The sequence below is a fragment of the Phoxinus phoxinus genome (assembly GCF_949152265.1).
Source record: "Phoxinus phoxinus genome assembly, chromosome: 5".
NCBI classification, from domain to species: Eukaryota; Metazoa; Chordata; class Actinopteri; order Cypriniformes; family Leuciscidae; genus Phoxinus; species Phoxinus phoxinus.
Window position 1 is genome coordinate 19027480 of NC_136880.1, and position 14394 is coordinate 19041873.

General features: G+C 43.3%; 1 protein-coding gene across 5 annotated transcripts in view; it reads right to left on the reverse strand.

Moving 5' to 3' along the window:
- The window catches only part of slc35a3b (solute carrier family 35 member A3b), a 28354-nt gene that overhangs the window by 12099 nt on the left and 1861 nt on the right, over positions 1-14394 (reverse strand). For 3 of the 5 annotated variants that reach the window (XM_079612446.1, XM_079612447.1, XM_079612445.1), the window contains one exon: positions 6392-6564. The exons of the other annotated variants lie outside the window; for them this stretch is intronic. In XM_079612446.1, coding sequence (XP_079468572.1) covers positions 6392-6409 — 18 coding nt within the window. In that variant the 5' untranslated portion in view covers positions 6410-6564. The remainder of the gene's footprint in view (positions 1-6391; positions 6565-14394) is intronic. 5 annotated transcript variants of the gene reach the window in all.

The window sequence follows — 14394 nt, forward strand, 5'->3', positions numbered from 1 at the left end:
ATCAATTGAATGCATCCTTGCTGAATAAATGTATTAATTTTCTTTCCAAAAAATAAATAAAAAATTCTTACTGACCCCAAACTTTTGAACAGTAGTGTATAATGTTACAAAAGCTTTCCATTTCAGATAAATTATGTTCTTTTGAACTTACTATTCATTGAAGAATCCTGAATGTTTTTTTAACACAACTGTTTTCTACATTGATGATAATAAGAAATGTTTCTTGAGCAGCAAATCAGCAATTAGAATGATTTCTGAAGGATCATGTGACACAGAAGACTGGAGTAATTATGCTGGAAATTCAGCTTTGCATCACAGGAATAAATAATATTTAACAAAATATTCAAGATATTCTACAATATATATTTTTTGTATTTTTAATTCAATAAATGCAGCCAGGTGTGCAGAAGAGACTTAAAACATTCAAAATCTTACCGATCCTAGGGCTGTCACGATAACTTATTTTTGTTGTGCAATATATTGCACCAAAATGAATTGCGATAAACAATATATTGTAATTTTCAGACAATTTTATGCCACTGATTACATAATGACAATATGACAATATAATAGCATATAATGCAAGTACACTCTTTCAAAGAACAAAGAACGTTTTATTCTTATTCTATTCAATATTTTTTAAATTTAGACATTGGAATCGGAATGTAAAAAATATATATCGTAAATAAAACAAATAAATAATAAATACACTTTTGTTAACAAAAAAGTACAAGAAATAGATCCAAGCAAAGTTAACTAAAACAACGTCAAGTTTAAAGTGTCTCTCTCACACACAGGCACAGATTAATCAACTGGCCATTTCTGATGCCAGATCCTCCGAGAAAGGAACACCATGTTTACCTTGTGGCGCTTAAGGCAGGATCTTTCTTGGGTAACAATGTTACCAGCTGTGGAGGGATGGTTATTTTTAGGTGAGATTTGAGGTTAGTTGTGTTGCCTCTTTTCGTTGCCGCTGTTTTAAAAACAAAGTCGACATACCGGCTCGTTCACGTTAAAGCTAGAGTAGGTAATGTTGGAGAGCTAGCCAGATTTGAAAGTGGCACCTCTTCTAAGCTCCGCCCCCTCCTGTCAGTGCTCCGTCCAAAGCTACGCCCCCCCCCCCCCCCCCCCCCCCCCCCACAAACATGAACGCGCATCCACATTTGGAGTCAGCTGCATGTACCTACCAGTGATGCGCGGGTTGATCCAAAATGAGCGGGTTACCCGCGGTTACGAGTCATCCAAAAATATTTTTAATGATATTGGGGTCGCGGTCGGTCGGGTCGTTTACCTTTGTAATTTATATAGTACTAGACACAATGTTCTATGAAATACATAGGTCTACACTTTATTGGCTAAATGCCCGAGGATGACGCACGAGCAGTCTGCAGATGAAAGTGGGAAATCCTTTACCTTTTGAATGTTGAGCGCGTTATTAACTTTTGAATAAAAGCTGACGCGGGACAAAATGCCCGATTTCCCAACGCGTTGAACTGAGCAATGCCATTGTGCCATTTTAATAGGCTACTTTTAAACGCATATAGCTCAGTAATGTCAGTTTTATGTAACGTTAGCCTATTTGCTGAGAGGGGGCGGGATTTTTGTTGGGAAAGTCGGGGGAGAGACGCACACGTCGATTAGACAGGATAAATAAACACATACAGCATCTTAATTGTTAAGAAAATGAAACGAAATAAATGAATAAATCAAGCCTTTATTACAAAACACTAGGCTATATCATACAGCATTCTGAAAAATGCGCACCCCTAGTTCCTCCGTCTATGGCCCATGACGCGATGAGCATTTACTATAGCTACTTTTAAAAACGCGGGTCAGGAAGCGGGTCGGGTACAATATTTTCTTCTCTTTTTTTTTTTGCGGCCCGAGTTGCGGGCGGGTTAGTTGAAAACGTCGGTCGGGTGCGGGTTGTTTATACATTGACCCGCGCATCACTGCTGTGCACGCAGTGGTGCTCGGGCACGAGACATGAAGGCATCTGATTGGTTCTTTACATTCGCACCGAATGGCAGTGATTGGTCAGAGTTTTTACTGTCCTACAGCTGCTACAGAGGTCAGATTTTTTTCATTCCTTTTTCTGAACACATAATGTATTGACTACTATCAGAATGGAAGGACCATTTCACCCAGTATATAAAAAAAATGTTTCTGAACAGGATTACCAACCCTAGCTTTAATTGGCTCTCCTCTCTCCTTCGGCTTATTGTCAAAATGTTCGCACACCGGAGCTGAAGATTGCGGCGTTGAAACCAAGTCCGTGTTGGACTTTTTCTTACTAACTGGCTGTAGATGTCACGAAACATAGCACTTTATAACACAGTGAGTTTACGCCTTCTCTTCACCTGTCGTCGGTGTCTGCGGTGTGTGTGTGTGAAGACGGAGACGCTGCAGGCTGCAGCCACCTTTCCACTGCACACTATATGGGGAGGCTGCAGACCTGGAGCCGGTAGATATAGGACCCAAACAGTTTTACGCCCCTGGCAGGAACAACAGGGGCGTAAAACTGTCAGGGGCGTAAAACTGTTTGGGTCCTATATCTACCGGCTCCAGGTCTGCAGCCTCCCCATACTCACTGCACACGACATTCGCATACGATTGTCGCATTTCGCCCCCTAGTGTCAGTTGCACGGAACTTACCCTCGGCTATTCACAATGGTAAAATAAATTATTTTAATGAGTAATGCAAGCATGAATATATCCACAAAAAAACAAATGACCCTCAATACATCTAAAATAAAAACATAGTAGAAATTATATAGCTAATCAATATAAATATTGATTTAATAATTATAAAATGTTTTTTCAGCCATAATTATTAATAACCGACATTTTACAGAAACAGCATTTACAGAATAACATTAAAGAGTAAAAATATTGGTAATTCTAGCCTCGCGCTCATAGTTTTGATTAGAATACATCACATCCGGTCGACCGGTCGCATACATAGACAGTATATAAACTGGACACAGCGACCCCATAGGTTTCAACGGAGAGAAGTGAAGTCAATTAGAAGCACTCACTTCCTGATCGCCAGGCGAACTGCGCAGGCTCAAACTGAGCTTGACGACGTAGATGTGACGTGAGCAACCTGTAGGTCTTCTAGTAGCTGTGCCGAGAGAAATCTGAATCATTCCCTTCCGAATCCCGCAGAGACGGAGAGCGTGGGCATTAGCTGTCCATGAGCTAGCAGCGGGAGCAACTTTATCACTCTCTATGGGCTTCTCCCTTGACTTTATGCCTCCACGTCCTCCCGATTGCTTGCGAGCTTCTCTGCCTGTCCATACGGTAATTTCTCGACTTGTGCGATAGAGTCGCGCGGGTATGACGCAATCGTTAGCCTATTTTTACAAAAACTGCTTCTACGGGGCCATAACGTAAGATACAAGGTAATGGAGCCTTTTATACATTTTCGTGTTTCTTTAGAAATAAACAATGGACCAACGGTGTCTTTAAACGCCTCAGATGTAAAGTTATTCGCTGTCAAAGTGACGCCAAAATGAATGGGAGTCAATGGAATGCTAACAGCAGGTGGGGGTCCGCTAGCCAATGGCGGTGCCCGGGGATGCTTCAGTGTCTTCCGAAACACTGCCCCCCTGGTCGCATAGCCGCTGAAGTTCTATTCTGTAAACGCTATTTCTGTAAAATGTCGGTTATTAATAATTGGCAGATTTTTTAAAAATAATTATTAAATCAATATTTAAATTGATTAGCTCTATAAAATCTACTATCTACTACTATTTATATTTTAGATATATTGAGGGTCATTTGTTTTGTGTGGATATATTCATGCTTGCATTACATTCATTTTACCATTCCGAGGGTAACGCTCTCTAGAAGAGGGAACGTTTACTGCGTAATGAAATTACGCACCGGGTAAAGTCATCTTTGCTCGAGATATGAAGCCAAAAATGTATCCTTAAATTTGTATATATTGTCAACGCAGTGCAGTAGCAGGCAGACCTACAGCGGTTTGTCTTGCGCGCTCATTGGCTGCCTCGCGGCAAAGTGCAGCAGCCTACCACTGAGCCGGGCGTGACGTCACATCCGGCAGCGAGGTCGACGCGAACCTCCTTTGCCCTGTCAGAGCGCTAAGAATTTACATTACGCGCTCCGCCGCCTTCAGGCGCTCGGAGCAGCTTTTTGTTTCGTTTGGTGGGCGCACCAAAGGTCTCGCCGCCTCGAAACACAGTCTATCCAGATGGATAGTGGACGCTATTGCTGCGGCTTATGCGTCTAAAGACCTGCAATGCCCTCTGGGCGTCAGGGCTCACTCCACCAGAGGCATGGCCTCTTCGTGGGTTTGGTCCAGCGGGATTTCTATTCATGACATTTGTACGGCGGCAGGCTGGGCCTCCTCTACATTTGTTAGGTTTTATAACGTGGAAGTTCCCGCCCTGCAGGCTAGACTCCTTTCAGTCTAAAGTCTATTACGACTGCCTTGGTTGAGCTGCGCTATAAGGGTCGATGAGTTCAGTATTGACCGGCGGTGCCGCTCTTTAAGGATATCCCCTTCGGTATGCTTATGTACATGTGCGAGCCCACTCTGTTGGCCGCCTGTTCCCCTCTGGGATTCATGTAGTGAATGCTTGGCGCGCACAGCGTTGACCAGGGGTTCCCGGTGCGTAAATTCATTACGAAGTATGAGAGAACCTCTCGTAAGAGTACGTACTCGGTTACCTAACGTAACCTAGAAGAGGGAACGAGTACTCCATTCCCTGCCGTGTTCGCGCCCCGAGCTCACTTCACTTCACTTCAGGCGATGAAAAACCAGTGTTAGCAGCGCCTGAGCCTTCTTTATATGCTTAGCGCGAATGGCGGTCCGAATGCCCTCATTGGGCGTGACGTCATGCCCGGCTCAGTGGTAGGCTGCTGCAGTTGTCGCGAGGCAGCCAATGAGTGCGCAAGACAGCCCGCTGTAGGTCTGCCTGCTGCTGCACTGCGTTGACAATATATAAAAATTTAAGGATACATTTTTGGCTTCATATCTCGAGCAAAGATGACTTTACCCGGTGCGTAATTTCATTACGCAGTACGAGAGAACCTCTCGTAAGAGAACGGTTGCTTCACGACCAATTTCAAAGTTCCGTGCGACTGACACTAGGCGGGCGAAATGCGACAATCGTATGCGAATGTCGTGTGCAGTGGAAAGGGCGGCTAAATGCGGCTTGAGCCCCGCCTCCGACACATAGAGCAGACCATAGATATTATGTAGAGACATGATGTCTATGGAGCAGACAAGATCGAGACTAAAATGTGTGTGACATAAATTTTTATGTAAATATTTTATATATTTTAAATATTTTCATTATTTTGAATTAAAAAAAATTCTACAAAAAATGATCAGTCGCAATATATCGCGGCACCAAAAATGATCGCGGTCATTTCTATATATCGTGCGATAAGTCGATATATTGACTATTGCGACATCCAAAACTTTTGAATCGTTGTATGAAGCTATCTCTCTCTCTCTCTCTCTCTCTCTCTCTCTCTCTCACACACACACACACACACACAGTAATATTGTTAAGTATTATTACATTAAATGTAAATATTATTATTCAAAATAACTGTTCATGTTTCTGTTCCTGTGATGCAAAATTTCCAGCATCATTATCCAGTGTCACATGATCCTAGAAATCATTCTAATATCCTGATTTGCTGCTCAAGAAACCTTTCTGATTATTATTAATGTTGAAAACAGTTGTGCTGCTTAATATTTCTGTGATGCACTTTTTTAGGATGCCTTGATAAATAGAAAGTTCAAAAGAACTGATTTTTTTTTTTCTGCTACTGTCTGTTGCTTTTGATTAATTTAATGAATCATCGGCTCACTCAAAAAAAGTATTAATTTCTTACAAATTAAATCTTTCTCACCTTAAACTTTTGAACAGTAGTGTACAGAATATATGACAAATTCACAAATATAAATCTTTATCAAAATATAGAGGCAATTAGGTAGCTGGCGAATAACAATGACACTTATTTCAGACAAATGCATTAATACAAAGTAAAGAACTAACATCACAACTCGGTATAAACCCATAATGCATTACTAATGCATTTCTTAGTGTTCACATGTCTCCAAACCATTAAAGCATTAGACATTACTAAAAGATAATGGCCATGTTTGATTGTTAACAGCTCAAGGGACACCACACAAACATCATGTAACTGTTTCATTTATCCTCTGATCCATGTCAATGTGAGACATTAAACTGAAATCTAGCTTTCACCATGAGAAAAACCTTCAGCGCTCATGCATATTCATGCAATACGGAATTAAATAAGCACTCGTACATCGTGCTTTGATAGTCCACATGTCTTTACAATACACCAACTCTGACAGTTTCACAGATCAACAATCCTTACTCACCCCAGTATAAATCATCATAGCGGTGTCATTGCTGAGATAGTGAGAATTGTCCTGTCACTTCAAGCAGTTGTATTTCAGAAGAGACCGTTTCCTCACAGACAGCAAAGCCAACGTGAGCCACTCCCACTGACACACAGCCGGATGGAAGGAGGATGTCATATGGTGTTGCAATCCTATATATCCACAAAGGAAAAGACTATTTATGCAAAGCCAGCTTTTACAAGCACTATTATTGTGACAAATGGAGTCTCAAGGTCATAGGGGAAAAAGAGGTTTTAAAGTTTTAAAGAAGTTTTAAACTGATCGCTTCACATTAAGGTAAATAAGACTTGGCAAACAGAAGGTTTGGGTGTGATTGAGAAAGCGGAGGTGAGTTAGGCTGGCCAGGGCGCGCGCACACACACACACACACACACACACACACACACAGAGAGAGAGAGAGAGAGAGCACACAGGCTGCCTTATTCAGAGATGAGGCTGTGCAGAGGGGGGGTCAAACACACAATTCGGCTCTGTGTGCAGGACAACACAGCTCCAGCAACGGCACCATTGGAACATTAAAAAAGTGCAGACTGAGTACCTGCTTTTAATAGTGGGAAGTTTTACCTCAGTCTGAAAGTTCACGTGACAACCTCCTTTTTGTTTAACCAGGAGTTAATTGAATGTACAAATGGTGAGTTTATTTCGCCACATCAGCAAACCAATGGAGGGTGTGGTTGCTGTAAATCAGCATTTTACCTGATTCACCTGTTTTACAACAACATTGTTAATGTATGATCTTAATGAACATGATCTCTATGCAAATTTGACAAACATGCTCAGACAAAGTAGATATGATGTGGCATTTAAAAGTTCTGATAAGTTGTCATAAGGACTTTTTTTTGTTTGGTTATTATCCAAAATCAAATTCCAAAGATCATATTTTGAATGCGACTGCTGGGGCATGTTGTCACAAAATTAAATGTGGGTTAGTCTGATTTTTTTGGTTACAATAATGACTGAAAATTTCCAATAGCTTTTTTGTAGGCAGGACTTTCAAGTTAACACTTTTTCAGAAATGACCCTGGGTCATTACTGTTTTAACTCAACCAAAAGTTTTAATTTTGATAATTTATTTTCTGGTGAAAGACATACACTGCCATTCAAAAGTTTTGGTATGTTTTCGGTAAGATTTAATTTTAATTTTTCGGTAAGAACATTGTGAAATATTAAAATAACTGTTTTCTATTTTAATATATTTTTCAATGTAATTTATTCCTGTGATGCAAAGCTGAATTTTCAGCATCATTACTCCAGTCTTCAGTGTCACATGATCCTTCATAAATAATTCTAATATCATATAATATGAAATAAATTAATGTTGAAAAAAGTTATGTAAAAACATTTTATGAATATAAAGCTATATATCATTTATTTGAAATAGTATCATAGGTACGCTTAAAGTGCATATCGGATGCACATAAAAGGTCATTTCTGCGTATAAAGAGCACGCAAAATTAAAGCATGAACTCGTGCTATAAATACACAGTACCAGGAGATTCACAGACAAGCTGTTTTAACTGAATGCAACTTGCACTGACATGTCTTAAAATAGGTCAGTGCCATTGTTTTGTCTCAAGATGCACACCAGTAATGTTTTAATGTTCAAGGTAATTACACATTTAACAATCCGTTTAAGATCTGCCGATTCTATGCCCTGACATAACATCACATGAATACTAAACACGTGTATTAGCCATTTAAGTGAAAGATGATAACATCAGACGAATGATTATGCTAAGCAAATGTTCTAGGAGGTTTCTGCTAGCTCCTGATCTCTGTATTGGTAGTTAAACAAGCATAGTGCATGGCTTTTGGCACCCCTGCCCCGGTCTTTGAAACGGTTTATCATAATGACCTGAGGTGTGGACCTCTCTTCATCTCTATGAGGGCTCCAAAGTCACTACTGCGCAGACTCGGGCTCCAAGTCACTACTGCGCAGAATTATTTTATGTAGTGCTTTTTGTGCATTCACGCGTTTGACCTACGTTATAACGAGTCATTAATGTATTTTAACTTATATGTTTTATATAATAGAAACGAAGCTATTGTGAATTTAAACATTTCTCGTTTACCAGCGGCAAACGTCAGGAGGACTAGCCGAGGTAAGGCTGTTCCAGGCGGGTTACATGAGCGCTGAGCGCCCGGTGATCGCCTGGATCTCACAACTCCGAAACGTCAGATACAATTTTTTTAATAGGTGCTATCTTTATAAATGACTCGATGGGATTGGAGAGTTTCATACAGAAGACCATCCGCGTCTCTCAACGATTAACCGCCTGCGTCAGCTCTTCCTCCGCTGTATGTCCTCCGCCCACAACACCGTCTGTCATTCCTCCAGCACCTGAACCTATGCAAGTCGACAGTTATCACCTGACCCAAGCGGAGCGTCAATGCAGAATCCAACATCGTTTATGCCTGTACTGTGGTAAAGAAGTTCATGTTATCAACGTCTGTCCTGTGCGACCCCAACGCCTGTATATGTGTCTCAGCGCAAGCCCTCATCGACTCCATCTCCACCCAACTCCTTTAGAAATTAAATGCACCCAAGAAACGATGTTCCCAAAATCTTTGCATCCACGCCATTCAAGGAAAGCCGCTGGGAAGGGGTCGCATTCGTCACTTTTCACCTACTCTGACGCTCCGCATTGGATATTTGCACACGGAGGACATTACCTTCATGGTGCTGGAGGAATCCACGGCAGATCTCATCCTGGGACGCACATGGATGATTCAACACCAACCACACATCGACTGGAGATCCGGTGAGATACTTCGATGGAGTGCTGAATGTTTCCTATCCTGTCTACCTCCTGTTCAGAGAATTCCTGGCAACTCTTCATCTTCATCTAACCGGAATCATCAGAACCTCGCCATCAACTCCACCTCCGTGGAAAGTCCAGAAATCACTAACAAGGTTGAAATTCCGTCAGAATACCGGGTGTTCCAAGATGTCTTCAGTAAACAACTGGCTACCAAATTACTACCTCATCGGCCATGGGACTGTGCTATCGACCTGCTACCTGGGGCCACCTTACCTGAGGGTAGGGTATATCCCTTGTCCATCCCGGAGCAGAAGGCCATGGAGGAGTATGTCGAGGAAGCTCTTCAACAACAGTTTATTCGTCCATCCACGTCCACTGCCGCTTCCAGCTTCTTCTTCGTCACCAAGAAGGACGGGGGCTTGAGGCAGTGCATCGATTACCGCCACCTCAAGTCACAGACTGTCATGCTCAGCTATCCCCTTCCTCTGGTCCCCGCTGCTCTGAAACAACTAAAAGGAGCCTGTATCTTCTCGAAGTTGGACCTGCGAAGCACATTTAATCTCATCCGTCCAACTCTCCAGCCGTGTTCCAGGAATACATGAACGAGGTATTCAGAAAATACCATCGAAACCATCAGCTCTAACTCAAACTTGAAAAGTGCGAGTTCCACACCACCTCAGTCCACTTCATTTGGTACGTCATAGATCAACACGGCATCCAGATAGACCAGAGGAAGGTGGACACCATCCGGCACTGGCCACAACCCACAACTAAAGGAATTTCAATGTTTCCTAGGATTTGCTAATTTCTACCGCAGATTCATCCACAACTACAGTCTCATCAGTTCACCAATTACTTCCTCCCTCAAAGGCCGGCCCAAGTCTCTGTCCTTCACCTCCGAAGCTTCTGAATCCTTTCAACGGCTTAAAGACGCCTTCCAGACCGCTCCGATCCTGGACCATCCCAATCCTGATCTTGCCTTCATCGTCAAAGTCGATGCCTCTTCTACAGGGGTCGGAGCGGTTCTCTCTCAGCGGCAGGGTGACTCTCCAAAACTGCATCCATGTGCCTTCTACTCTAGGAAGCTGTCCTCGGCGGAGCAGAACTACGACATTGGGAATAAAGAACTGCTCGCTATTAAACTGGCCCTAAAAGAATGGAGACATTGGCTGAAGGGAGCCATTCACCAATTTGAAGTTATCACCGATCACCGTAATCTGGAGTATCTCAGAGAAGCAAAAAGACTGAATCCCGTCAAGCCCGGTGGGCATTGTTCTTTACACGGTTCAACTTCACCGTAACCTACCGCCCTGGAATCAAGAACTGCAAAGCCGCTGCCCTTTCCCGTCTTCACCAAACCACTCCAGACGAAACCCTTCCGGAACCCATTCACCCTCCAGCCATGTTCGTCAGTCAATCTCTCAAGAAAACCGTGCCAACCCTGCTCTGCCGAGAGGTCCAGGAGGGCTCATCTACATTCCACCTCCTCATCGTTTAGCCCTTCTGGACTCAGCCCACATATCTCTGGGCTCTGGACATCCAGGTAGTAGGCGTACCCTCTCGCTCCTACGTCAACGCTACTGGTGGCCCTCCATGCCAGGTTTCTCCCGATACGTCAAGGGTTGCTCAGTCTGTGCCGTTAACAACACCCCGAAAAGACTTCCGGAGGGTAAACTGGTTCCTCTTCAGATTCCTCGTCGACCCTGCAAGATCCAAGAAATTGGGAGATACCTGAGGTCTTACTGCCACCAGAACCAGCACAGCTGGAGCCAATACCTTCCCTGGGTAGAATATGCACAAAACTATCTTTGCCAGTCCACCACTGGGCTCACCCCGTTCCAGTGCATATTTGGTTGCCAACCTCCGCTGTTTTGTGGTTCGAGCAGAGCGAGAGGGTATGGGACTCAGCTCACGTGCATCTCCAACGGGCAGTGTGGAGACACAAAACTCAAGCTGATCGTCGTCGTACCTCCACTCCACTGTATCAACCAGGACAGAAAGTATGTCTCTCTACACAGGACATCCGTCTTCGCCTGCCCTGTCATAAGCTGAGTCCTCGATACATTGGACCGTTCACTGTCCAGAGGCAGATCAATGAAGTCACCTATAGGCTCAACTTACCACCTCACTTTAGAATCTCACCTTCCTTCCATGTGTCACTCCTGAAACCTCACACTGAACCTGTCTCTCCTCCTCCCACAGATTCTGGTGATGCCGACGTACCTCCTCCTCCCAACCTTGCCGAACAGGAGCCTATCTACCGGGTTCGAGACATTCTGGATTCATGACGACGAGGTGCCAGATTAGAGTACCTGGTCGACTGTGAGGACTACGGACCAGAAGAACAATCCTGGGTTGCTCGTGACGATATCCTCGATCCAGTAATCTTTACGTCTGTAGATCAGGTGGAGCCGTGACAGTACACCCTCCTCCATGAGCGGCTCCTGACGACTGGGTGGAAAGATGATGACGACGGCGATGAGGCATCTGAAAGTAGCGATTGGTTGTCAGTTTGTGTGTAAATGTACGTTTATGACCGTTTATCATTTTAACGATTGACGTCGTCAGCTGGTTCTTCTGGCGTGAGTTTTGTTTTACGGAAAGAAAAACAAAAGAGAAAACAAGAATATGGATGATCTTTGTTCTTAATTGGTTACTCCGCTTTTCGTGGCATGTTTGTGGCTGCCAAGTTTCAGCTAGAAGCAGAAGCAGTTTATAAAACATGTTTGATTACGATTTGGGATCGTGCGGGCTCAGACGCGATCTGGAGCAGTCAGATTATCATAATGACACCACACAATTGAGGATTTTTTTGGACAAAAGGTCAGTTACATGGTTGCAAATCGGACTTAAAATCTTTAAGTGTGCGGCCAGCCTAAGTTTTCAGATGCAGCCTACGACTTCTTTGGTCTGCCCGATCCCTTTTAGGGCAAAAAATGTCAAGTGAAGTTAGATTGACTTCCCATGGCAGTTTTAAGAGAGTTCTGTCAAACTGATAAGGTTCCAGCCAGGTGCTTAAATAATATAAAATATAAACAAATAATGGTTATTACTTCATTGCAGTTATGAACCAACCTGCATGTGTGAATGATACCAAAAAAGACCATTTTGCAAAAATAAACAAACAAACAATCAAATGAATAATCTCACGAGGTAGCATGCCCTGGGACCCCGCAAAAATGGTTGACAGCAGGGACACCTCAACCCCCTAATATCCAAACCAAAACTACACTCTTCCCAGTGGGCAATTGATGTTGAAAAGACAAATTTGTCACATCAAATTTATGTCAAAATCAACATTAAAAAAAACCCCAGGTCAAATATGCAAATCAAATTGACGTCAAAACCAATCCATACATACAGTCGGCATCTAGTCATAGTTGGGGGCGTGGTCGGGCGTGGCGGGGGCAGGGGGGGGGGGGCGAAACACAGCATACATTGTGTGTATTTGAATGACAAAAATCTCCTATTGCGAGTCATTGACGCCTTCCGACCGGCAACGGTACATTGCAAAATTAACTGCAATAGGTTATAATTTTGTCCTTATTTAATTAAAAACTGGGTCAATGACCCTACCAAATGGCCGGAGGTGTCGTTTCCAGACATATTTTGTTATCTGGTTGAACCTCCAGGTATGACATGTACCGGTAGCTGTAGCGGTAACATTAGCCTATAACTAATCAACTTTCGTATATGTTGCATACTATAACTCCATAAAACCTTGTCACATGTACGTATGCTTCACTCCAAACTAGGGCTGTCACTTTTGTGAAAAAATCCTTTTCGATTTTCGAGACATAAATGTTCATTGAATCGATTGTAAAATCGATTTTCCATGTCTAAAGACGTTTCCATTTTCAATGCCAAATATAGGCCAATCTATGGACAACTATTAGCCATTAGGACGAACGTAAAGAGGGCGCTTGAGACGCACAATATTTCTGATGATTTATTGGCATGAAATTTCGTGTACAATTACAAACAGGAGTGTAACATTCTCGAAAAGCAGAGTGGACTGCCATAACATCAATGAAAAACATTACTGCAGGCTTTAACATGGCTGTTTTCACGATTAGAAATGTCAAACAAATTTCACCTACAGTACGTAGCCTGTAGCCCGAGTCTGTAAGCTATCTGTAGCCTATGCTTGAAATTTTCTAAATACTGGTGACACCTTATGCAGAAGTAGGCTATAATTTGCTGTTATGTGTGTTTATCAGAACCTGCAGTTGCTGTGTGATGCGCGTTCGCTGCGGGCGTATCGTGACGAGCTGGACGCGCTCTGAGAGAAAGCGCCTTTCAGACAGGGCACGGGATTCGCGGCGCTATGAGACCCATTCATTTCAATGGCTTGCGAGACATTCTGTTTTGTGAAAGCAGCTCTTTTGTTTTTACCTCCAAAACACACCAACAATTGGTCAGATCTATGCCATTGGACTGTGCGGTTCAATGGCTGAGCCATTCAATAGGCTACAGATAGCGCGAGACGTTTTGTGGCTGGGTCGACCAAGCGGTGCGCACGCCGCGGTCAAAGTTCAGTCGCGCAAATCGCGTTGTATCTGAAGCGCAATGCTGAACCCAGCTCGTAAAGATCGGCGCTTAGAGAAAATCCCGAGCTTCCCACTGGTATTTACGACATTGTGGTGGCGTTCAACTCGTAAATATTATCTATACGAGATGACTTGAACGCACCATTAAACTACTCCATAGGTTCACGGTAGCGATTGGCCTCCTTTCCGGTTCTGTGCGTTTATTAGGAATGATGTAGAACTTCAATTCATAATTTGTTTGTTTATTGGCGGTACAGAAAACGACACAGCAACTCTTCGGCATGATTGTCCCGTGTATTTCAATAAGCGCCAAGGCAATGTTTTCCCCAAGGGGGTAATCCATCCGCCAGAAACTGAAGCCTCCCCGGGGGAGCCGCCATTGTAGCAGAACTTCACCTGCTGTTAGCATTCCATTGACTCCCATTCATTTTGGCGTCACTTTGACAGCGAATAACTTTACATCTGAGGCGTCCAAAGAATAGCTGATACGAAAAAAAGTACCTGGAAGCAGGTACCGGTACAACTTTTACACAATGGAAAACCAAACAAAGGCGGGTCGAGTCGAGGCGAGCTGGAACTGTGTAGTGGAAAAGCGCCATGGTTTTCCCCCACGGGCTAAATTCACATCACGTGACGGGGCGTTCCCAGA